The 26,752-nt window shown below is 43.0% G+C and overlaps 1 protein-coding gene across 2 annotated transcripts in view; it reads right to left on the reverse strand.

The window, feature by feature from the left end:
• Positions 1-10,325: 10,325 nt before the first annotated feature.
• The window catches only part of ARL13A (ARF like GTPase 13A), a 135,587-nt gene continuing 119,160 nt past the window's right edge, over positions 10,326-26,752 (reverse strand). For both annotated transcript variants that reach the window (XM_075835567.1, XM_075835565.1), the window contains exons 8-10: positions 21,099-21,321; positions 18,406-18,504; positions 10,326-11,358 (exon numbers count right to left, since the gene is read on the reverse strand). In XM_075835567.1, coding sequence (XP_075691682.1) covers positions 11,261-11,358; positions 18,406-18,504; positions 21,099-21,321 — 420 coding nt within the window. In that variant the 3' untranslated portion in view covers positions 10,326-11,260. The remainder of the gene's footprint in view (positions 11,359-18,405; positions 18,505-21,098; positions 21,322-26,752) is intronic.

Here is a 26,752-nt window from a genome sequence, read left to right on the forward strand (position 1 = left end):
TCCAGTCCTCAGGCTTGGGCTTTGGCATCACTGCTGCTCGAAGTTGCTGCCAGATGACTTCACAGGTAAGCTTGACAATCTTCGAAATAGTGGAGCACCCCAGCAGAAAATGGAAATGGAGCGATGCAAAGGAGTTGCCGGTTGCAAGAAATCTGTAAAAAAAATATATATATATAAAAATATGCACATACAGGAAAAATATCTGCAGCACGGTGACATGGCGGCAATATGCACAGGGGACAAGTATACTAATATTGTTTGCAGGGTAGAGACATGTCGTAGAAGGGGATTTAGGTTTTCTTACCTCAGAGTGACGATCAGGCGTTCCTCTGGAGAAATGCAACGTCTCATGGTGGTGTCCTGGAAGATGAGTCCAGGACGAAGGTCCGCCAGCAGACTGTCAAAAGTTTGAACGGACATACGGCAGTAGCTGAGGAACTTGTCCGGGTGCTGCCGCAGGTCTGAGTACAGCATGTTAAAATGCCCCTTCCTAAGCCGTTGGGAGACAATGGGGTGAACCCAATATCTCCTCCTCCTCCTCGGTTCTTCGTCCAGCATTGGTGGTTGCTGTCCAAATCGCCTGGAGAGGAGCCAGTACAGGAGTACATCGTCCACATCATCAGAAGACATCTTCGCAGTGAGGAACTCACAAAAACCACAGCTATATCAGCAGCGCAATGTGACCGAACTCGCACAAAGCAAAGATCTGGAAAAATGCACAAGGAAATGGCTCCTGAGCGATCATGTGACCTTCTAAAGGGGTTGGACCAAGCTTTTGACATCCTGTTTAAATTTTCCTTTTTTTTTTTTTCTTTTTCCATCCGCATTTTGCGGATTACATACGGATGAACTGCGGATGACATTTCACGGAACACGGTCCTGGAATTTGCGGACCAGAAAAACACTACGGTCGTGTGCATGAGGCCTTATTATAGTGATGTAGTATTATTATAGTAATGTAGTATTATTATAATAGTTCAAATAATTGATTAACAATAATTTTGGATTGTATTAAATTTGAAAGTAATGCGGCCCGTCATCTTCACATTTTTTCTATGTGTGGCCCATTTTTCCCGGCCGCGTTTGAGCCCCTGGAATAGAAGATATGTCTGCTCTGTTTATGTATATTTATTTCCTCCATGTACATTGTAGAAGACAAGGTTTTGTTGATAATTTATTCACGGTAAAAAAAGAAAATGTTGAAAGAGATTAAATGTTTTATGTATGTAAATAAAACCTAATTATTTCATTATATAAAAATATTGGGGGAAATGTATTAAATATTCTATGGCATTTTTTTTGCGTAGAAAAGTTAAAATTTATGCAAAAGAAAAAAAATTGACTTTTGATGCATTTACTCCGCTCACATCACATTAGCAAATAGTGAGAGGAGCTTAACAGAAGGGGAAGGGACCACCAGTGGCCAGGGGGCTTGAGAAAGTGTTGTACGCGAAACAGCGGTTGCCTGACCTTGTCTTCGTCTCCCCCACCACACCATTATTACAAGCATTAAAGAATTTTCTACGTCAGACTGCATGAGTGCGGCTTTTTTTTTTCTCTCTACCTGCATTGTGTTACACATGGTCTTACCTATGAAGCCCAGCACCTCCCTAGACTTATACCGCAGCCCCTGTTGCGCCTCCGTCGGCAGTGTACTGTCGAATGTCCAGAAGGACTACTGTTCCCAGCAGTGCCGACTGATTCTCTTGTACTTAAGCACACCAGTGGCCAAACATTGCTCATTTCACCCGACACTTTACAGAAAGGAACGTGGCTTAACACCTAGCTGCACAAGGACGCAACTGTACATTAGGTTACTTCCCGCACCAGGACATAAAGTTACTGAGCCGTTACTGATCCTTTCTCGGTGCAGACTGTTTGACAGTGTGCGCCAGGAACCGTTAGATCAGCTGTCCCTGACAGCTGACATTCCCCTGTCACCGGCAATGGACCCATAATAGCGGTCCAATGCTGGCGATCGATGTCATCGGTGGATCTGTACAGATCCACCGATCACATTGTATCTATGATTAAAATCGGTACCAGTACTTGTTGTTAAGTCCGGGAATGGTAACAACCATGTCCCGTCCCTGCCCTATGTGACCGGTCTGAACCACCAATAACAGTGCATTTTCACCCAGGGCTCTGATCTTTTAGGTCCGTGATTACGGGCATGGCCGGCCACTGATAGCCACGGACAGCTACCCATATGACGTATAAGAGCACGGCCCGTAAAAAGCAAAAAAATAGGACTTGTCCTATCTTTTGCAGAGCCTTTCAATGGCATGGACACCTTCCCGTTAATATACGGTAAGGTGTCCGTGGGCAATAGAAATGAATGGGTCCGTAATTACGGTCAGATACGGCATCAAGATGTACAAGCTGTGTGAATCTCAGACCGGATGCACACATACTTTCCGGATATATGAGGGAAAGGACAGGACAATACAGCCCCCAGACTGTCCACCCTGCATTACGACTAATGGCAAGATAGTGTGGGATCTCCTGCACCCACTGTTTGATCATGGGTACAACTTCTACTTGGACAACTGGTACAAAAGTGTACCCCTGTTCAAATGTCTAATAGACAAAAAAACATTGGTGTGTGGGACGGTGCAAAAAAAAAAATCAGAGGCACCTGCCCAAGACCCTCATCAACCAATCCCTGCAATTTTGAGAAAGCAGGGTATTGCTGCAGAACGGGATACTTTGTCTCAAATTAGAGACAAAAAAGATGTCTGTATGCTGACATCGATACACGATGCTAGCTGCACCCCTGTCCCCACATGTGGACTCACACCATCCATGATAAAGCCTGTGTGCATACAGGCATATAATAAATTCAGGGGGGGGGGGGGGTTGATCTGAATGATCAGGTTTTAAAACCGTATAGTGCCTTAAGAAAAAGTTAAATCTGTTACAAGAAATTGGCAGTGTACCAACTCATTTTTAATTTTCAATAAAGCTGGCCGCACGGGTAAATACTTGAAATACCAAGAAAAATTTATCAAAATTATTTTGCTTGGAGACGGGGTAGGGGAAAATTCCTGCTGCTCCAAGTAATGTTTCCTGTATAGTTAATGGAAAGCACTTCCCAAGTGTAGTGACTGCCACAGCAAAAAAAACAACTTCTGTGGTACAAAAAAAAATCTATAAATAAAATACTGAAATAATTCACAAATAAATGCTGAATTTAATTGACTAAATTTTTCCACTAACAAAGTACAATATGTCACAGGAAAACAGTCTCAGAATTGCTTGGATAGGTAAAAGCATTCCAAAGTTATAACCACATAAATGAACAAGTCAGATTTGAAAAAATCTCTGGCCTGAACTTCAGTTAACAATTCATCACGATTCCCATAAGATTAATTTCTTGGAAACTGCTCTTTATTTACAGACCTTTTTGTCAAGATGACCGATCGCAACAATCTTTTGCATTACTTGAGTTGTCATCCGACAGCGACATAAAAATCAATATCCATTTCACAATTTAAAGAGGCTCTGTCACCACATTATAAGTGGCCTATATTGTACATGATGTGTTTTTCTAAATAATTGTTTTTCTAAATAATTGGCGTGATTGGCGCTATAATGTAGATTACAGCAGTGTTTTTTATTTAGAAAAACGATCATTTTTGACGGTTATGACCTATATTAGCTTTATGCTAATGAGTTTCTTAATGAACAACTGGGCGAGTTTTACTTTTTGGCCAAGTGGGCATTGTACAGAGGAGTGTATGACGCTGACCAGTCAGCCTCATACACTTCTCTCCATTCATTTACACAGCACATAGCGATATAGCTATATCGCTATGAGCAGCCACATAAACACACTAGAACGTTACTGAAGTGTCCTGACAGTGAATAGACATTACCTCACGCCAGGACGTGTTGTGTATTCAGAATCCTGACCACTTCTGTAGCGTCTCTGTGAGATTTACAGCAAGGGAAGCGTAATCTCGCGAGATTATGCTTGCCTTGCTGTAAATCTCACAGAGACACTACAGAAGTGTCAGGATTCTGAATACACATCCCGTCCTGGCTGGAGGTAATGTATATTCATTGTCAGGACACTTCAGTAACGTTATAGAGGATCCTTTTGGATACATACGTTACAATCTCTTGAGCCTCAGGGCTTAAATCGTGATTATGATATTCAAACTTTATCTAAAAATATGTTTTCTCATCATATGCTTTATGCTATTTTTATTGAAACATAAAAAAATAATTTGTTAAAAAAATGTTATTATTCTGTTTCACCACTTATTAGTTCCCCTAGGAGACTTGAACCAGCGGCCACTTGGTTGCATGTGGAGTTACTGAAACAGCATAACTCGCTGAGCTACGCTGTTTCCCTAACTCCCGTAGTAGTGAATGGCAGTTATGGAAGCACCGTAGCATGCGAGCTACGCTGTTTCCGTAACTACTCTTCAGTTCTATGGGAGTTAGGGAAACAGTGTAGCTCTGCGAGTAACGCTGTTTCAGTAATTCCACATGTAATCAAGTGGCAGGGAGAGCACAGAAAGCTAGAACGGGGTTTAGGGGGCCCCATTCTAGAGATAGGTGCGGGTCCCAGAGGTGGGACCCGCATCTATCTGACATATCCTGTGGATATGTCATACATGTCCTTCATAGAAAAACCCATATAAATGCCACGGTCACTATTGACCGTGGCATTTAACTAGTTAAAAGGGTTTACCATAAAACACATGTAGCCCATATCCACAGGATAGGGGCTACATGTGGGATCGCTGGGGGTCCGACCGCTGGGACCCCCAGCGATAAGGAGAACAGGGGACCGAAAGTCACCCAAAGCGCTACATGAGAAGCCTGGACTTCCGGGTTCTGTGTCCGGCTTATCTATTCCGCAGCTTCATAGAGATCAATGGAGAGCCGCTCGCGCATGCGCAGAAGAATGCCATTTATCTCTATGGAGCTGCCGGACACAGAACGTGGAAGTCAAAGCTTCTCATGAAGCGCTCTTGGTGACTTTCGGTACCCGTTCTCCTTATCGATCACACATGTATCCCCTATACTGTGGATAGGGGATACATATGTGTTATGGCACAACACTTTTAAACTGTCAGGAACAGCGAAATTGCTGTTCCTGGTCGTTAGGGCAGCGCATCTGCTGTAAAACACAGCTCCATACATCACCCCCCCCCCCCCCCCCCGCTCCATGATGTGCCAGCACATCATGGGTCGAGAAGGGGTTAAGTAATGAAGCGGTCCCTTGACTGCGGACTATAAGACGCAGGGACTTTTTTGCAAGATTTATTCTTGCTAAAAACTGTGTCTTATAGTCCGAGAAATACGGTAATTCCCTTTTGTGACAATAGGCTCACTGAAATAACTTTGATATGAGATGATGCCCTTTCGAAAATACCTTTCCGGATTGTGATTTTATTTATCCTGTAATAACATGTTACTCCCGTAGAGAAATACTCAATATGCAGTTTGTTTATATTATTCATATAATGCATTCCATATATAGAAATATGTACTATTTAATTTACCTTGTAGCTATGTCATCTGAATTATACGTGAGTTACTTATTCCTCTCCGTTTTGTTAAATGAAATATTGCGCTGATTAAAATGATGTGATAGATGCATTTCCGGCCATCACTTTTCTAGTTGATACATTGTGTTACTTAGCAACTTAAAGACGCTCTGTCACCACATTATAAGTACCCTATCTCCTACATAAGGAGATTGGCGCTATAATGTAGGTGACAGTAATGCTTTTTATTTAAAAAAACAATCTATTTTTACCACTTTATTAGCGATTTTAGATTTATGCTAATGAGTTGCTTAATGCCCAAGTGGGCGTATTTTTACTTTAGACCAAGTGGGCGTTGTACAGGGGAGTGTATGACGCTGACCAATCAGCGTCCTGCACTCCTCTCCATTCATTTACTCAGCACATAGGGATCCTGCTAGATCCTTATGTGCTGTCTTATACTAACACATTAACAATACTGAAGTGTTTAGACAGTGAATAGACATTCCACGGAATGTCTAATCACAATCTCTGCACTTCGTTACTCTGTCTGTGGTAGTTACAGCAAAGGAAGCGTGATCTCGTTGTAACCTGTCATTTACAGCGAGATCTCGCGAAACCACGCTTCCACAGACAGAGTAACGAAGTGCAGAGATTGTGAATAGACATTCCGTGGAATGTCTATTCACTGTCTAAACACTTCAGTATTGTTAATGTGTAAGTATAAGGGTATGTTCACACGAGGTCATTACGTCCGTAATTGACGGACGTATTTCAGCCGCAAGTACCGGACCGAACACAGTGCAGGGAGCCGGGCTCCTAGCATCATAATTATGTACGATGCTAGGAGTCCCTGCCTCGCTGCCGGACAACTGTCCCGTACTGAAAACATGATTACAGTACGGGACAGTTGTCCTGCAGCGAGGCAGGGACTCCTTCGTCGTACATAACTATGATGCTAGGAGCCCGGCTCCCTGCACTGTGTTCGGTTCGGTACTTGCGGCCGAAATACGTCCGTCAATTACAGACGTAATGACCTCGTGTGAACATACCCTTATACTTACACATTAACAATACTGAAGTGTTTAGACAGTGAATAGACATTCCACGGAATGTCTATTCACAATCTCTGCACTTCGTTACTCTGTCTGTGGAAGCGTGATTTCGCGAGATCTCGCTGTAAATGACAGGTTACAACGAGATCACGCTTCCTTTGCTGTAACTACCACAGACAGAGTAACGAAGTGCAGAGATTGTGATTAGACATTCCGTGGAATGTCTATTCACTGTCTAAACACTTCAGTATTGTTAATGTGTAAGTATAAGACAGCACATAAGGATCTAGCAGGATCCCTATGTGCTGAGTAAATGAATGGAGAGGAGTGCAGGACGCTGATTGGTCAGCGTCATACACTCCCCTGTACAACGCCCACTTGGTCTAAAGTAAAAATACGCCCACTTGGGCATTAAGCAACTCATTAGCATAAATCGAAAATCGCTAATAAAGTGGTAAAAATAGATCGTTTTTTTTACATAAAAAGCATTACTGTCACCTACATTATAGCGCCCATCTCCTTATGTAGGAGATAGGGCACTTATAATGTAGTGACAGAGCCTCTTTAAAGAGGAAGTACTCACGGAAACCACATAACTTAGTCAGATGCTGATCATGTGATCGGCATAGAGTTTAAAAACCTTGCGGGACACGAGTGATTACCGCTCATTCCCTCACTGGCGGCGGACATTGCAGTATAGTGCAGCTGTTTCTACTAACGCAATCCGGTAAGGTTAATAAATTATATTTGTATTTGTTTTTCCCATGCAGCAATATACTTTTTTTCTGCCAGAACGTATACATAGCCCATTCTTATGAATGTTGCTCGTACTTGTCTTATTCTAGTTTCTCTTTGAATAAAAAGATATTACTCGAAATATTTACAATTTATGAGGAGTTTTGTCAAAATTTTGTTCATCATCATGCAGAGCACTTGGCTATATTGATATGATCATTTTGATATTCTCTATTTTCTGTTTTGATTATAATGAAATGGATTAATGTTGATATTAGTTGTTAATATTTTGTCTATTAATTTTACAGACTGTTTGAGAAAGGTCTTAGGCCTCATGCACACGACCGTGTTTTTGCGGCCGCAATTCCCCCGAAAATCCACGGGAGAATTGCGGCCCCATTCTTTTCTATGGGGCCGTGCACACGACCGTAGGTTTTGCGGTCCATGCACGGCCCGGGAGCCCGGACCGCAGAAAGAACGGGCATGTCTTATTACGGCCCGGTTCTGCGGTCCGGGCTCATTGAAAACAATGGCCGCGGCCATGTGCATGTGCGGGCGGCCTGCGGCTGACAGTCCGCAGCCGGCCGACCCGAAAATCACGGCCGTGCACACGGCTACGGTCGTGTGCATGAGGCCTTATTGTTCTGACCGAAACATCACACTGTTTAAGGCCCCATGCACACGACCGTAAAAAACCTCCGTTTTTGCGGACCGCAATTGCGGTCCGCAAAAACGGAGCCATTCGCTTTCATTGAACACTGACACCTTTCCGTAGCACTACGGAAGGGTGTCAGTGCCGTGGAAATGTTCCGGGAATTATGGAACATGTCCGTTCTTTCGTATTTTGCGGGCCGTGCTCCCATACTTTGTATGGGAGCACGGCCCGAAAATGCGCCTGTCAGTCAGCGGCCGGCCGTGCCCGCAATCGCGGGCCGTGATTGCGGGCACGGTCGTGTGCATGGGCCTCAGTCTGAATTGCAAATAAAATTATTTTTCAAAAGTAAGAATTTTTTGGAGTGCCAGGTTGTCTTCTATAATAAAATAAAATAAAAGAACTACTACACAAAGAGGTAGAAGATCTGGTGGTGCTGGTGTACTAGGGGATAAATTGAAGACTAGATCAGGAGAATAGGATGGAAAAGTATCTGAATTCCCCCTCCAATAATAAGATGGCAACAAATCAGCCATTATTACCAGTAATGAGGGCAAAATAAAGAATGCTGCTGCTAAAAAACATGTTGAAGGTCGGGGCTCCAATATACAGGAAGACACAGATAGTGGGGAGGAAGAGCGACAGAGTCAAGCATACAAAAAAAAGTTGGTGCAAAATAACTTGGAAGAACCATCCTTAGCGGAAATTATGCGAAAAATCAAAAAATGGGGTTCTGCCATTACTGATCTCTCTGTGCAAGTTGACTCGCTAAGGACTGATATCTCCCTAATTAAGGATGATTTCAACAAAACAAGAATTCGGGTTTACTGAGTTTAAATCTCGGGTTGATCGTTCTGAAGATACTCTACAAATGGAATGCCTCCTGAGATTTATCAGACGTTTCAAGAGGCATTCCTTTCTTTTATGTTTAAGGTATTTTCTATATCACACAATATTAGGTCTCTCGCCGATTCTCAAAATGAAGCTATAATTACACTTGCCTTGAAACAGGAGAAAGATCCAACACTTTGCAGATTCATCATATCATTGCTGAATGCTGATAGTAACATACTGGCAAAGATAGTGGCATTAAGTCAATTAGGCATATCATAGATGAAGCCAAAATTTGGTATATGCCACAAGGTATGTTTAATCTAAGACAAGCTTTTACTACTTTACAAGTATGTAGGATTTCTGGGGGGAAAAGGCAAAGCACTTATAGCTCTAGACGCCACCAAGGCCTTTGACTGTACTAAATGGTCGTTTCTATAGCTGGAAATGAAAGCTTTTGGATTTGGAGATTCTTTCATCTCTTGGGTCAAATTATTATATTCATATCCAAACGCTCAAGTTGTGGTTCAGGGAGGAAGTTTAGAGCTGAGCGGGGGATGAGACAGGGTTGCCCCCTGTCTCCGCTGCTTTTTTTTTATTTTCATAGAATCATTGGCAGTGGCCATTAGAAATCATGCAAGATTTTTTGGTTCCGGTTCAGGAGGAATTGATAATAAGGTGTCTTTATATGCGGACAATATACTGCTTTTCCTCGATAATGTATCTAAGTTTTCTGATGGTAATGAAGGTAATCAATATATTTTCTGGTCTTTGTATAAATGGAACAAGGATACCTTCGCACAGGTATAAGAACATGGAGAAATCACTACTTTTGAGTCGGTCTAGGAGCTCTGCGCACTTAATAATAGGGATAAATTTAAATATTTGCAATTACGACATGCACTGAGGGCAGAAGAGCTGCGCAAATATCTGGTAGCTAATTGGGTTATTCTGCAATTCTTAAAGAACACAAACTAAAAAAGGGTATAATATATAAGTTAAAAGTCACAATTTATACAGATTTAGCAGACACTAAGAGAATAAAATGGGTATTTTAACTAAAACAGAATCTGGAAAGAATCTGGAATACATGTTCTATAACCAAAATAGATTTATCTTATAAACTAATGCAATTTAAAATTTTACATAGAGTCTATAGCCATTTTTGTACAGGGTTGGGAAACGTTGCTCCTCTAATTGCCCCGAATGCTGAGATCATGATGCCAATTCGGTACATCTTTTGTGGCGCAGTCCAGAACTAAAACGCCATTGGTATAAGATAATAGAGCATCGATGATCTCTTTCTCCAACCATCTGTAAAACTTGGGCTATTGGAGAATACAGTGGGAGATGCTCAGGATAAACTAATTCTCAACTCTCTACACTATATTGCAACATATTATATTGCAAGAAAGTGGACGGCTACAGAAATACCCGTTTTTTCAGTTTGGATAGAACTCGTAAATGATATGGTCGCTATGGAAAAATAGAGCATTATTAAATATTAGATCAATCACCTTGTTCGATAGAGACAGTAAATACATATAATTTGTTAGTGTTTGTTATATTTATTTATTTTAAGTACAGGGTAGGGTGGGTGGGATGAGGATGAAGGTTTCTTAAGGGTAAGGATATGTTGACATGCTTAGCAAAAAACGTCTGAAAATACGGAGCTGTTTTCAAGCGAAAACAGCTCCTGATTTTCAGACGTTTTTGTAACAACTCGCATTTTTCGCGGCGTATTTTACGGCCCTTTTTTGGAGCTGTTTTTCAATGGAGTTAATGAAAAATGCCTTCAAAAACGTCCCAAGAAGTGACATGTACTTCTTTTTCGTGGGCGTCTTTTTACGCGCCATATTTTGACAGCAACGCGTAAAATTACACCTCGTGGGAACAGAACACCGTAAAACCCATTGCAAACAATGGGCAGATTTTTGTAGGCGTAATGAAGCCGTTTTTTCAGGCTTAATTCGAGGCGTAAAACGCCTGAATTACGTCTCAAAACAGTGCGTGTGAACATACCCTAACAAGGGATTATTACTGCCTATACAGTTCTTGTTTTTGTATTCTTGAATGCAAGTTTCTTATTGTTATTAAGATAATTCTAATAGATTTTTTTAGAAAAAAAAAGAAAAGCTGAAAAAACGTCTGACCCAGATTTAGTGCTGTGACGTTTTGTTTTCTATCTGCTTCTATGTACAGTAAGAGCATTGTTATTCTTACTATGATTTTCTAAAAAGCAGGGAGTTTGCTGAACTTTAAGAAAATCCCTGTAAAAAAAATGGGGGAATAGAAATGTGAATATGAGCCTATTTTTTATTTGGAGCCATATGTGGCCTATACAGGGTCTTTTTCAAAAGATCATACAATCCCTTTAATATTTGGGCTTACAAATAACAATAATAAAACATTAGAAAAGAATCCTTTGTTGGTAAAAACAACAACTTGATATAATGACTTGCTGGCACCAAAGATGGTTTCTCTTATTGCACTGGGCTAACTTCTTGGTTGCCACGAGATGGTCTCTTTTTCTGTTGTTCTTGTTTCAGCTTCAGAGCATGCATAGCTTTTCGATAAAGATCTGTCAGACATGGAGAGAATATTTTTCATTGTAATGAGATTATACCTGTTGGACTGAGGACCCCATTTTATATATATATATATTTTTATTTATTATTTTTTATTTATTTATTTTTCATTATTATTATTGTTATTATTATAATAATAATAATGAATATGTACAAATTAAGGAAAATGTGTATATTCAAAATATATACATTATAGTTAAAGAGCACCTATTAGCTTTCCTGATGTCTATTTTAGTAAATACTTGTGCTGTACTGTTCCTCTGTTATTCCTCCTGGAAATTCATAAATAAATTGATAATTTGGCGCTACCATTCCACTTATCAGAAGGATGTGTCCCTACACAGTCTGACACTGTCAGCATTGATTGGACAGTAACAGACTGTGGAGAATAAAAACATGTACTAAAAAAGACATGACAGGAGAGCTGAAAGGTCCTCTTTAAACCTCTGAGTCAATCATTGCTGTAAAAATGGTTTAGAGGGGTGCTCCCCTCACAGAGGGTCAAGATAAATATTTATCTAGTTATTGCAAATCTGTCACAGACAAATTTAGTTTAGATTAGGGGCGGTCTTCTCAAAGAGGTGGTCATTTTATATTTTTCAGAATATTTTTTTTTATAATGTAATTGTTGTATAACTATATCACACAGTGTTTATATGTGTCCCTTACTGTTACATAGTTACACAGTGAGTACGATTGAAAAAAGACACATGTCCATCAAGTTCAAACAAGGGATGGGAAAAGGGAAAGAATGAAACAAAAATTCTACACATTGACACGGGAGCTGATATTTTTTCGTTCTAGGAAATTATCTAAGTTTTTTTTTTTTATGCCATCTACGGTCCCTGCTGTGACCAGCTCCTGCGGTCGGCTATTCCACAGATTCACAGTTCTCACAGTAAAGAAGGATTGTCGCCTTCTGGAGATTGAACTTTTTTTTCTCCAGACGGAGGGAATTCCCCTGTCATGTCCATGGCAACGGGCCGTCAGGCTCACTCACCTCCTGCCGGTCGCAGCCATGGGTCTGCGAGCGCTGGCCCCAGTCTCCTCCACAGGAGCCGCCAGCGCTCACTTGCGTTTACCTCGGCTGGGTCCCACAGGGTGCGTGTGCACACTTGTGCCTGCTCTTAAAGGGCCAGCGCGCACACCTGAAGTTTGTGTCAAGATTAGCCCATGAGTACCCTGGACCAGGGGCGTAGCTAGAGGCTCATGGGCCCCGATGCAAAAATTCTTACTGGGCCCCCCCCCCCGCAAACTTCTCATGGCCGACGGTCCGCTTTCAGCTGCATCGCTGGGTCTCCTAAGTGACCCAACAATGCAGCACTAGCAGCCGGGGAGTCACTAAGGCTGGGTTCACACACACTATTTACGGACGTAATTCGGGCGTTTTAGCATTGAATTACGTCCGAAAATGCGGCTCAAAAGCGTCAGCAAACATCTGCCCATTCATTTGAATGAGTCTTACGATGTTCTGTGCCGACGGTCATTTTTTTTTACGCGCCGCTGTCAAAAGGCGGCGCGTAAAAAAGTGCCTGTCACTTCTTCAGACGTAAATGGAGCCGTTTTCCATGGACTCCATGGAAAACCAGCTTCAATTACTTCCGTAATGGACGCAGCAAAAGACGCCTGCACATGCCATTACGGCTGAAATTACGGTGCTGTTTTCTCCTGAAAACAGCACAGTAATTTCAGCCGTAACGGACGCTGCCGTGTGAACATACCCTCAGGGCTTAAAATGTCCGGGAAATAGCCCCAATACATATGTGTCCGCCCCAAAAAAAAGTGTGTATATGAGACAGCATAGCATATCTATAGCACTACGACCCTATAAACTATGGATAGGATTAGATACAGTGGCTGAGCAGACAGTATCACACATGATAGGATTAGATACAGTGGCTCAGAAGGCAGTATCACACATGATAGGATTAGATACACAGCTCAGCAGACAGTATCACACATGATAGGATTAGATACAGTGGCTCAGCAGACAGTACCACACATGATAGGATTAGATACAGTGGCTCAGCAGACAGTATCACACATGATAGGATTAGATACAGTGGCTCAGCAGACAGTACCACACATGATAGGATTAGATACAGTGGCTCAGCAGACAGTATCACACATGATAGGATTAGATACAGTGGCTCAGCAGACAGTATCACACATGATCGGATTAGATATAGGGCCCAGCAGACAGTATACATGATTGGATTAGAGACACAGCTCAGCAGACTGTATCACACATGATAGGATTAGATACAGGGCCCAGCTCGCTGACATTGCGGCTCCAGCGCTGGACCCAGGATAGGTAAGAATAATAATTTTGCTTCTTTATGTGTTACTGATTATTTTTGTGTGTTTCTGGTTTTTTTACAGGTTCGGTTGTTGGACTTCGGATACGAGGACTTCAATGACGGCGTTTTTTTTATTCTCAATAAAATGGTTATTGAGGGTTGTGTTTTTTTATTTCAATAAAATATTTTTTCTATGTGCTTGTATCTTTTTAAACTTTATTATCACCGCCTTAGTAATGGCCGCTGGCTGATTGACAATCTCCATTACTAAGGCGAGGCTTAATGTTAGCCGGTGCAGAGGCTACACTAACCCCCATTATTACCCCGGTACCCACCGCCACCAGGGGTACTGGGAAGAGCCGGGTACAAACCAGTACCCGACCATCTGTAGTGACGGGCAGGCACCGGGGTGGCCGCAGGCTGGTAGTATTAGGCTGGGGAAGGCCAAAAACAGTGGCCCTTCCCACCCTTGTAATGCTGCCTGCTGCTGCTGTGTTGTATCTGGCTGGTTATGAAAATTGGGGGGGACCCGACATCGTTCTTTCCAATAATTTTTTATTTATTTATTTTTTAAATGACGTGGGGTCCCCCCCATTTTCATAACCAGCCAGATACAATAAAGCAGCAGCAGGCAGTATTACCAGGATGGGAAGGGCCACTGTTTTTGGCCTTTCCCCTCCTGATAATACCAGCCTGCGGCCACCCCAGTGGCCGACCATCACTACAGATGGTCAGGTACTGGATCGTACCCGGCTCTTCCCAGCACCCCTGGTGGCGGTGGGTACCGGGGTAATAAAGGGGGTTAGTGTTAGCCTCTGCAGCAGCTAACACTAAGTCCCGCCTTAGCAATGGACGCTGTCAATCAGCCGGCGGCCATTACTAAGGCGGTAGTAATATAGTTTAAAAAAAAAACACAAAGACATAGAAAAAATATTTTATTGAAATAAAAAAAAATCCCACACAACCCTCATTAACCATTTTATTAATAAAAAAAAGGCTGTCATCGAAGTAGTCCTGGAATCCGCCATAGTCCAACGACTGAACCTGTAAGAAAACACACAAAAAATGATTAGTAACACATGTGTTAGGGTATGTGCACACACACTAATTACGTCCGTAATTGACGGACGTATTTCGGCCGCAAGTACCGGACCGAACACAGTGCAGGGAGCCGGGCTCCTAGCATCATACTTATGTACGATGCTAGGAGTCCCTGCCTCGCTGCCGGACAACTGTCCCGTACTGAAAACATGTTTACAGTATGGGACAGTTGTCCTGCAGTGAGGCAGGGACTCCTAGCATCGTACATAAGTATGATGCTAGGAGCCCGGCTCCCTGCACTGTGTTCGGTCCGGTACTTGCGGCCGAAATACGTCCGTCAATTACGGACGTAATTAGTGTCTGTGCACATACCCTAAGGCTTAGATACAGGGCCCATGTGTGATACTGTCTGTGGGACCCTGTATCTAAGCCTACCACAAGGTAGGCTTAGATACAGGGTCCAGCAGACAGTAATCTTATACAGTATAAGATTACTGTGTGCTGGGGCCCTGTATCTAAACCTACAGTGTGGTAGGCTTAGATACAGGGCCCAGCAGACAGGATCACGCATGGGCCATGTATCTAAGCCTACCATGTGATTGGCTTAGATAGAGGGCCCAGCAGACAGGATCACACAATCTGTGATCCTGTCTCATGGGCCCCCTAAGCCTGCTACATCGTAGGCTTAGGGGTTGTGCAGTCCCTAAACATTGATGGCCTATCCACAGAATAGGCCATCAATAGCTGATGTGTCGCCCGGGACCCGCAAATCAGCTGTTTTGAAGGGGCCGCAGCACTCGTACGAGAGCTGCTTCCCCTTCATTTCACTACTCGCCCACACTGTGAATCGCCGACACGGATTCACAGTGTGACCGGAATGAAGTGACAGGAATGAAGGGGAGCAGCTCTCGTACGAGTGCTGCGGCCCCTTCAAAACAGCTGATTGGCGGGTCCCGGGAGTCAGACCCCGCCAGTCAGGGCTAACCTTACCTTCCTCTTCGGCCGCGGCGGGAGTTCTGTAGTCTCGATGCTGTGCGCGGCGGCATAGCGCTGTGACGTCATGCGCTGCGCACATCGCTTGACGTCAGGACCTCCGCTGCGATCCGGAACCAGGAAGGTAAGTAAAGTATGTTACTATAGTAACAGGGGCCCGCGGCCCGAGTTACTATAGTAACTTTTTATTGATGTGGTGCGGGGGGCCGTGGGCCCCCCTGGCTTCGGGGCCCGGTCGCAATTGCGACCGCTGCGACCCCTATAGCTACGCCAGTGCCCTGGACTATAAGAAAGGCACAGGCCCTTCCTCCCATGCCTGAGCGTTGTTGTCGTACCCTAAGTTTGTCTAAGCAAATGGTCTCCTAGTGTTTTCCAGTTCCCAGTGTTCCCCGTTCCTGTATCCTGTATCCCGTGCTACCTGGTCAAGTGCCGTGCTGAGCTGTACACTATACGAACTATAGACTGTGACCTGCATCTTGTTGGCCAGATGCCATACCGACAAGGCGGTACGGCCCCGTGGGTCCACGCACCCAACGTGACAGCCCCCTTGTTTTTTAAAGGGGGATTTACATGGAACAGGTTTTCACTATATTTCTTGTATGGGTCATTAATATAAGTTAATTTCAGGGGAAGGACTATATTAGCAGGAGCAAAACTGATATTGGCGTTTGACATTGGAGTTTTTAGGACCTATCCACTAAGTTCAGGAAAAAAAAGTTTCAGGAAGAGTCTGTGTTTAACACCCTCCCCCCTCCCCCCCCTTTAGCTGATCCAACTACTCCCTACTTTGTATTTGAGCTACATAAATCATTCCTTCATCCATGAAGAGGCACATAAGCCTTAACTAAATTCCAAGGGATATTCAGTGACTTGGAAGTTTTTCTTGTATATCTCTTGACTAGAACTTTTTATTGACAATGCCAAGAAATTATTTGTAATGTTCTTTTGTCTTTGTCGATTAATTTTTCCCAGAAAATGGAATAATCAACAGTTCAACATCAACCTTCAAAGACATGTATAGGTTTATTATAGATGAAATATAAAGGAGACAAAAATTGAGGTATTATAGGTGCTGCCATAAGAAGCTTTAAGTCAATGAACATGAATCTGTTAAACTGGATTAATTAAGGACCTCAGTAAAATTTAGCTTGGCCATGGGCTGTTCTGTAAATCTCTACTTTAGATTGCGTGTTTAGTCTGTTCTCCCTGAACCAGTACTTGGGGTGAAGCCACAACCGTTTCCTCATGAGACGATGAAGAGATGTACCGTCTATGACTGAGGGCCGTCGTTCAGACTTACTCTCTGATGGCCTTGGACATCTGTCTTCCAGGGAGACACCGGCACTCACTTCCGGTTCCTAGGACTGGTTCCCGCAGGGCGCGCACGCCCGCGCATGCACGGCCTTAAAGGGCCAGTACGCGTCCAGCTGTCATCGTTCAATATTTAGCCCAAATGGCTGCTGTACTATAAAAAGGGGCTCCACCCACTTGATCCTTGCCTGAGCGTTATTGTATACCTAAGTTTGTCTTGCAAATGGTCTCCCAGTGTTACCCATCCCTGCTGCCTGTACCCTGTATCCCGTGCTATTGAATCTACTGTGAAAGTCAAGTCGTGTCTTCCGCCGAATCCACGGTGCCACCTGCTGCGAAAGTCAAGTCGTGCCTTCCGTTACTGTCTACATTGCCTCAGGTACCCGTTCTGGACTATAGACATTGTTTTGTATCTTGTTGGCCTGATGCTACCCCGCTACGCGGTACGGCCCACTGGGTCCACACCCCGCGCCGTGACCAGAGACATCACCCTCTACGTCTCTGTTCCTTACATGCATTGTCCCAGGATTGGCACAAGTATGCAACGTAAGCACACGTTATTGGGTTTACTGACAGCTATGACTTTGTCCTTTTTTTCTTCCATGTAAAAGTTGGTGGATAGGCTGTTATCACAAAATTACTAGTAATGTCTCATCACAGGCATCAGTAGAGCCAGCAAGTATTAGAAGAATGACAGCCGGAGGAGGTTCACGCTCAGGTAAATGTGAGTTTAGAAGCAGTGTGAGAGGAGAAGTAGAACATGAATGAGGGTAAGACTTCCCATTGTGCGTGCGTGCGGGCGCGTGTGTGTGTGTGTGGCAGTAAAGAACTACAGTACAACGGGGACTCCCATAATGTGGCAGTTTGACCTCCACTGTCTAGATCAGGGCTTTTCAATCCTTTTTCTATTTGGGCCCCATCAGCCAAAACATGGTGATGAAGGGGCCTTTCCTTCTATTAGTATAAGTCTATAGCTAAATATTTCTCAATTTATCTTTCATTTCTCAACCCAGTACAACATTATAATAAGTACAAGAGGAGTCAGTTATGTTGGTAAAGCAGACATTAGTGCAGCCAGAAATAGGACGTGCGGCTTGTAATCACTTACGGCAAAATTTCAAACCCAGCTGCGCCTCACCAACAACAAGGGAGCCCCTCACTGGTAACAACCGCCTCACAATTTGAGAAGCGCTGGTCTAGATTATGACATAAGGGCGCAGTCACACAGGACAGATTTTATTGCAGGAATTTCTGCTTCTGAAAATCTGTTCCATTCATCTGACTGGAACTTGCAGAATCCCTGTGATTGCTGCAGGAACAACCCCATTCAGAAGAATGAAATGTGCCACATGTGACTGCACCATAACTATCCACAACTTCCTTACTCAAACTCACCGAACGTGTTTTCCATATCTCCAGTACAGGCCCCAACGTCCAGAGATTTTATTTGTTTTTTTGGAACAGGTTTTCTCTTTTTCCTTCTTTTTTTGGGACCTGTGTAAATAAATATAACATTATTATTTCATGTTTTCTTCATTAAAATCTTCCTACTTTTCTCTTCAAATACTCTTCAGATTAGCTTCAGGTAGCTATGGAAAAAAGGAAGATTTTTCCTGCTTATATTTTTGATGGAAATTTATATCTGTTATCACTTGTCAAAGAAACTCTGTCACATCTGACACCACTCCCTAAACTACACTAATCCATAAATAGCTTAAAAGACAAAGACTCTGAATCTGCAATTTTTATCTTTCTACTCACTTGCATTCCCCCGCTGTAAACTCGCAAACGAGCCGTGCGTTGCAGGCGATACATAGAGAGGACTACTAAGGTAGCTAATATAATGGATAGGACTACTTAGACTCGTCATCAGCATCTAGCGCATGACCTGTTTGCGGGCTTAGGGCTTGTCCACACGTAGCGGAATTGCTGCGTATTTTCCATCCAGAATTGTCAATGGAAAATACGCAGCAGAATACAGTAGCAGCACAGTGGGTGAGACTTAACAAATCTCGTCCACAAGCTGCATAAAATTACCGACCAGAAATTCACAATGCATATTTTTCATACCGCAGCATGTCAATTCCTGCTGCGGAAAGTGGACTGAATTGCTGAAAAATACGCACCATTTTCTGCAGTAAAAAATGCAGGAAACGTCTTTTAAGGCAATATTCACACGACACTGAAAAAAATGGCCATTAAAAATGAATCAACTGTCAGTTTTTCATGGCCATTTTACATCAGTGTATCTTCACATTTTCATCCATTTCCAGTTCATCTGTCTGTTTTAATGGCCGTTTGACATCCGTTTTGCATCCGTTTTTCATGGCCGTTAAAAAAACTGATGAATTTCATTGGTCAGGCTTTTTTCGTCCCAACGCCCTGGAAACACCCAAAGGAAGGTGACATGTTCACCTAGACACTATTTACAGCCCCCTGTAGATGCCACACAGCCTCTCTGTATATGATGCCACACAGCCTCTCTGTATATGATGCCACACAGCCTCTCTGTATATGATGCCACACAGCCTCCCTGTATATGATGCCACACATCTCCCTGTAGATGATACCACACATCTCCCTGTAGATCATACCACACATCTCCCTGTAGATGATACCACACATCTCCCTGTAGATGATACCACACATCTCCCTGTAGATGATACCACACATCTCCCTGTAGATGATACCACACATCTCCCTGTAGATCATACCACACATCTCCCTGTAGATGATACCACACATCTCCCTGTAGATGATACCACACATCTCCCTGTAGATGATACCACACATCTCCCTGTAGATGATACCACACATCTCCCTGTAGATGATACCACACATCTCCCTGTAGATGATACCACACATCTCCCTGTAGATGATACCACACATCTCCCTGTAGATCATACCACACATCTCCCTGTAGATGATACCACACATCTCCCTGTAGATGATACCACACAGCCTCCCTGTAGATGATACCACACAGTCTCCCTGTAGATGATACCACACAGCCTCCCTGTAGATGATACCACACAGCCTCCCTGTAGATGATACCACACAGCCTCCCTGTGTAGATGATACCACACAGCCTCCCTGTGTAGATGATACCACACAGCCTCCCTGTAGATGATACCACACAGCCTCCCTGTAGATGATGCCACACATCCTCACTGTAAATAATGCCACACAGCCTTCCTGTAGGTGATGCCACACCGCCATCCTGTATGTGATGCCACACAGCCCGACATTTATTAAGAAACTTTCGGCTGAATGCCCTACACACTCACCGATGCAGCCCTGTCTTCTTCACGTGTGGTCTCTCGTCTTCACGGAATCTGCGAAGGCGGCGCGATTACATCATTGCGTCGCCTTCGCTGAACCCGTGAAGACTAGAGACCTTACCTGAAGAAGACGCTACTGCATTGGTGAGTGTGTAGGGTGTTCAGCACCATCGCGCCGCCGATAGCCAGCAAGGGAACCAATAGTTCCCTTGCCTCTTGAATCCCCATGTCACAGATCCATTTTTAACGGTTGTTACATGGATTGACGGCCAATAAAAACGGATCCATTGACTTCAATGGGGCCCTCTGGCCGTGAAAACGGCCAAAAACAGAACATGTCCTATTTTTTGACGGCCAATATTCACGGGCCGTTAAAAAAAACGGCCGTATGAATGCACCCATAAAACACCATTGTTCTGAAAACGGCCATGTGACGGACGTTCAAAAAACGTCCGTAACACGGCCGTTTTTAACTGTCGTGTGAATGTAGCCTAGAGCTATTTACAGATTACTGTAGTTTACGGGGTTTTCGGAAGTGACATATTCCCTTTAAAGAATAAAAAAATAAATAAACGATAATTCCTGTATATTTCTAATGAAAAAGTAGAGAATATGTTCAATTAAAAATATAGAGATAGGGTTGGGTTATCAGCACTTCTAACCAGTTAATGTATGTATGTGTTCTTGTGGATAAAAAGATGCGACTCTATATTTCCTCAAATATGCTGTAAATATGACATATGGAAAACTGCATTAAACAACTGTCAAAAAGAAATACGCTGATCATTTTTCAATGCATTATTTTACCTTCACCAATGGATTGTGGGCTTTCCTGTGTATCTGGCATGATTACAGCCCTGTGTCCCAGAGTATGGCAAATTTGAGCTCCACTGGATGGCGATGCTTTAACTTCAGGTCTTTGCTCAGCTTCCCCATTATGATTTACCTTCAAAACTTGAGGTTGTGCAATTTCTGTAACTTTCACTTTCCTCTTTCTTTTTTCCTTCATGCTGTGTAAACTGTGCCCCGTCTATTAAAATAAAAAAATAAGAAATGTGCCAAGTGAGAAGGTAGTTCCAAGTGAGATGGTGGAAAGAAGCAGAGAGAGCATTAAGAAACATATAAAAGTTATAGGGTGGCATAATCAAGTAAATATTTGCTCCAAAAAACAACATTTGTAATTTCTACAAATACTTTGATCTATATATCTTGGAAGGCGGCAACGTATGCCACTGTATAAGCATATAGTGGTATACATCGGCCACTGTTTTACATCTGAAAATCTTTCTGTACATAGAGAAGCCATGAGACTTTTTTTTACTGTATAGTTTTCCTATACAGTAAAAAAAAAAAAAGTATGCAGACACATACTGATCCGTTGTATGCCGAAAGTACACTCTTTTGGCATATACTAAGGCCCTATGGATACATTCATTGTATCTGCCGGGAAATCTCCCGGGGTATACGCTGAACTAAACCAAACAGTGAGAACGGAACAGAACTTTCATATGATGTCTACTGGTCCTAAAAAAGAAGATTTAATGTCCATGTCTTTCCACTTGGTGGCACTATATCCCTGTTTACAAATGTTATGCCTGTACATCAATCAGATCCAACTAAAATATCACAACCTTCTGATAAAATTACACTTGTGTGAAATAGTTTAGCATGGTAAGGCTTATATAAATGCAAATTCGCCAATTTTTTTGTTGCGATTCCCAAAACTCACCAATGTGTGTAAGGAAAATGTGTGAAATTGCACTCTCATTGTTACGTATACAAGATTTATTGCCATCTAAGGCTTACAGTTTTTGTCTTGGGGTATGTTCACATATTGTGTTAACACTGATTTTTCGCAATGGATTTCATTGTGGAAAAAATCTGCAGCATATCACAATAGCAGCAGAGTGGATGAAATTTGTACAAATCTCATCCACATGCTGCGTAACAGAAGACCAGAAAAACGCTCATAAATTGACCTGCGGTGTGGTTGTCAAAGCAATGCTTTCTTCTGTTCTCCATCCAGGCTCGCCTCGTGGGATGACGTTTTATCCCATGTGACTGCTGCAGTCAATCAGGAAATCAGGAAATAGGAAAGACTGAGCCCCATAGCAAACTTCCGACTGGCCCCCCCTCCCCTGGGCGCCCCCCAACTCCCCCTTGTAGATAGTGTTATACAGCCCCTCCTTGTAGATAGCGCGATACAGCCCCCCTGTGGATAGTGCCATACAGCCCCTACTGTTCATAGCGCCATACACCCCCTCCGTTGTAGATAGCGCCATACAGCCCCCTCCTGTAGATAGCACCATACAGCCCCCCTCCTATAGATAACGCCATACAGACCCACTCCTGTAGATAACGCCATACAGACCCAACCCCTCCTGAAAAAAACAGCCTGTAGCCTAGTTAAAGGGGTTGTCCCAGAAAACACATGTATCTCCTATCCACAAGATAGTGTCTGGAATGAAAAAATTGTACGCAGCGCCACATGGTGCAAGATAAACCTGATAGGTGGGCTAATTCAAATATAGGTATGTGATTGCACTCACCTAGAATAGTTGTACTGGCAGGTACAACTAGTGCAGTAAACATGAATCAATAAAAGTGGTTGCAGCTTTCAATATCCAACCACCGGCATCATGGTAGTGGGGCCGCAGAACAATGGCAAATTTGCCATCCACAGGATAGAGGATACATGTGTGATCGCTGGGGGTCCAACAGCTGGGACCCCCAGCAATAAGGAGAATGGGGAGCTGAAATTTCCCCAAAGTGCTTCATGAGAAGCATGGGACGTCGAGGGTCTGTGTCCGGCTTGTGTGTCTGGAAGCTCCATAGAAATGACTGGAGCACCAGCCACGCATGTTCAAAAGCCCCCTGTAGATGATGCCACACAGACCCCCTGTAGATAATGCCACACACACCCCTGTAGATGATGCCACACACAACTCCTGTAGATGATGACACACACAGCCCCCCTGTAGATAGTGCCAAACACCTCCCTTTAGATAGTGCTACATATTCCCCCTGTATATAGTGTCACATACTTCCCCTCTTATAGAGTGCCACATACTCCCTCTGTATAGAGTGCCACGTACTCTCTCTGTATAGAGTGCCATATACTCCCCCTGTAGATAGCCCCCACACCATCTCTGTCCCTGTAGATAGAGCCTGTGTGGCTCCCTCTATGAGCGGAATCCCCGGCCAGGCATCGGCAATACTTTGACCGGGGATTCCGGCGCTCCAGGGGGAGCCCCTGAGCTCATTATCCATATATGGACTGGCCGGTGATTCCGCTGCAGGAGGTGCCCCTGACGTCACTGCTCTTATATGGGCAGTGAAGTCATGGGCTACCCCTGGAGCGCCGGAATCCCTGGCCAAAGCGTTGCTGATGCCCTGGCCGGGAATTCAGCTCATAAAGAGAGCCCTGACTTCACTGCCCATATAAGGGAAGTGACTTCAGTGGCACCTCCTGCAGCGTAAACCCCCGGCCCGGGCATCGCCAACGCTTTGGCCAGAGATATCGCTCCAGGAAGAGTGAATGGCAGAGCAGGAAGCGGATAGTTTGCCATAGTATTCAATGGTATCTGCATCTGATACAATTGAATGTAGCAGTTGCCGGGACAAGTCCCAGGACCGTAATTTGCCGGGACTCTCTCTGTGGATAAGGGATACATGTGCTTTGTGGGATAAACCCTTTAATGGCAGAGTGGGGAGATACCTCCCTGCTCTGCTGTAGTGTTCAATAGTATCTGCATCCTAGGGACACAGATACTATTGAATGTGGCGTCACTATATTTTTGCAAGGGGCCATTAGAAATGAATGGGTCCATGTGCTAGCAGTTGAACAACGGATAGCACACGGACATAAAAACAACAGCCGTGTGCATGGGGCCTTAGTGCAATGTCCCTTTTGCTTTTTTTACCTCCTTGACCGGTCTAACACGGAAACAACTGAATTTTAATGTGAGTGGGGAACTTCATGGTACCACATACGAATGATTGTCTTCATCAGTTTTGTTTTGTTGGGTGGACCTGATTATGCAATTTTTTAATTTCACAATATGCCATAAATTCTCAATTGGATTCAGATCAGGAGAATTCCCAAGCAACTTGAGCCCCCTATACCCAAGTTCACAGAAAGTTGAACAACTGAACGAATCTTGCTGAACAACCTTTGTGTATTAGGTGGCATTTATCATTCCTAGGATGAAACGAATGCGACCAACTCCCTCATATGAGGAAGCCACCGACACCATGACTCCAAAGAAATGTTTTGCTATTCGCTGCAAACACTCGGGGCTCGGTTGCATCCTTTCATCTGTGGTACACCGAACAAGCTGTGGTCCATCGTTGCCCAGACAAAATCAATTTTCATCTGAAAACAATACTTGTCTCTAGTCTTCCACAACCCATGATGCATGTTCATGAACCCACTGGAGACACTGCTTCTTGCCTTTGTTAGCAAAGACTTGTCCTTAGTTTTTCCAGAATTCAATCCCATGGAACACTGTCTGAGCCACACAGAACTCGCATTTACAGCAACAGCAGTTGAGGCTTGCCAATCTTATGGCAAATCTCTAGAAATACTGAAACCGTTCTTTTTGCAGATCCTGCTCAAAATATTCCCTTCTCAAGTTGACGACTGTCTTGGTCTTTCCTTAATAGCTTTTCTATTGGGATTCCCGTGCAGACACCGGTGCAGATTTGTGAAAACTGTCTAAAAGAAAAATTCTTTGTTGCCAATAGCAGCCAATCACAACGCCCTTTTTATTTTTTTTGTATTAGCAGAGCAGTTTATAAAATGAAAGCTGAGTTCTGAGAGCTTTTTAAGGTTTCAGAAGATGTTAGAGGTCAATTTCAGCAGATATGAATAAATTATTCATATCGTGGTAAATTTTTTCACACCAGTGTATGAACCACAATGCCATAACCTTGAACATGTTGAAATCATTAATAAGTACAAACATCCCAAATTGCCTCATGCAAATATGAAGATGGAACCCACAATGCTAGCTGCTCACCTAGTAAAGGTATAATTTTTGGGGTTTTACAGTATAAATACATGGCCTAGTAATAGTGCCAGACAGCTAGTAAATTAAAGCAATTCTACAAAATCAGTGCCCATATAATAAAGCCTGCCATATCAATGCCCATATTTAAAAGGTCTCTAGACAGTCAGCAAAGGTAAGTTATTCCCACTCCAATACATTAAATAAACCTATTAGTGTAGCTTTGATATACTATTTAGTAACGGGAACCCCAAATCAATAATTTTGTACGCTACAGTCAATATACTTATTTTCAAAATGTTGACACTATGTTTGATATGCTCTGGAAACTATAGGCCACATCTTCAAAACGATATCTGTTCATATTTATACAGTATTGCCATAGAGCCCCAATAAAAAAGGCAGTGCCCTGATGAATAGTGCCACACGGTGCCCACAGGAATAGTGCCATAGGATTATTTTTTCCAAGATAATTTTTTTTGTCTTTTGTTATAAAAATAGACCGCCTCTCTCATTTATTCATCTAGTTGTTCGCCTTTGAACCCACCTCAGACTTTTATCCATATTTTTATGCACCATAAATTGTTTTTGGTTTTTTCAGCTACTGCTTGGCATTAAATGCTGCTTAGCTTACTAGAAATACATATACCCAAGTCTTTCTCTTGCTTTGTTAACCAAAGTTGTGCTCCATTTAATATCTGCACAGACATACCGTTTCTGAGACCTAGGTGCATTACTTTATATTAATCAACATTTACCAAGCTGCTATCTTGTCATAGTGTCATAAGCATACATTTTACATAAGTCCATGAATAAAAAGTTTAAAAAGAACTGGGCCTAATACAGAACCTTATTGTAACTCACTACTTTTTTTTTTTGCCCATTTCAAAGAAAACAATTTACAGTTAAAGACTATGTAAACCTTTGAAAGTGACTTATATATATATATATATGCATGCAACTTTCAAATTGGGACTGATGGGTTCAGTATCAGAGGCTCCTGCGTGTCTCTCACATGCAGGATCCACCTGTTATCCATTACATCTAAGTACATAACTTACATGTGATAGATTACAGGTGGATCCTGTCTGTCAGAGACACGCAGGACCCGCTGACACTGAACCTGTCAGTCCCATGGACCTGACGAATTCAGGTCTTCGCAAACTAGACATCTGCTCTGTATGCAGGATACAAAACAGCTGTATCTCAAAAAGTAAGAATAATTTTGATAAAGACTAATTTGAAAGTTGGACCAAACACACTGACTGACATTTTTATTAAACAAAAAATAAAAAATCATTTTCGAAGGTGTACATAGCCTTTAAGGAGATAAAATACACTAGACAAAACTTTGGTAGACACGACGACTTTGGGGAGATTGGTCGATGATCTAATGTGTATAGAGGTCTTCTGACTGTCCCCCGACATCTAACATTGGGGCAAAAAAGGATA

Source organism: Rhinoderma darwinii, chromosome 8 (assembly GCF_050947455.1).
Source record: "Rhinoderma darwinii isolate aRhiDar2 chromosome 8, aRhiDar2.hap1, whole genome shotgun sequence".
In the NCBI taxonomy this organism is placed as follows: domain Eukaryota; kingdom Metazoa; phylum Chordata; class Amphibia; order Anura; family Rhinodermatidae; genus Rhinoderma; species Rhinoderma darwinii.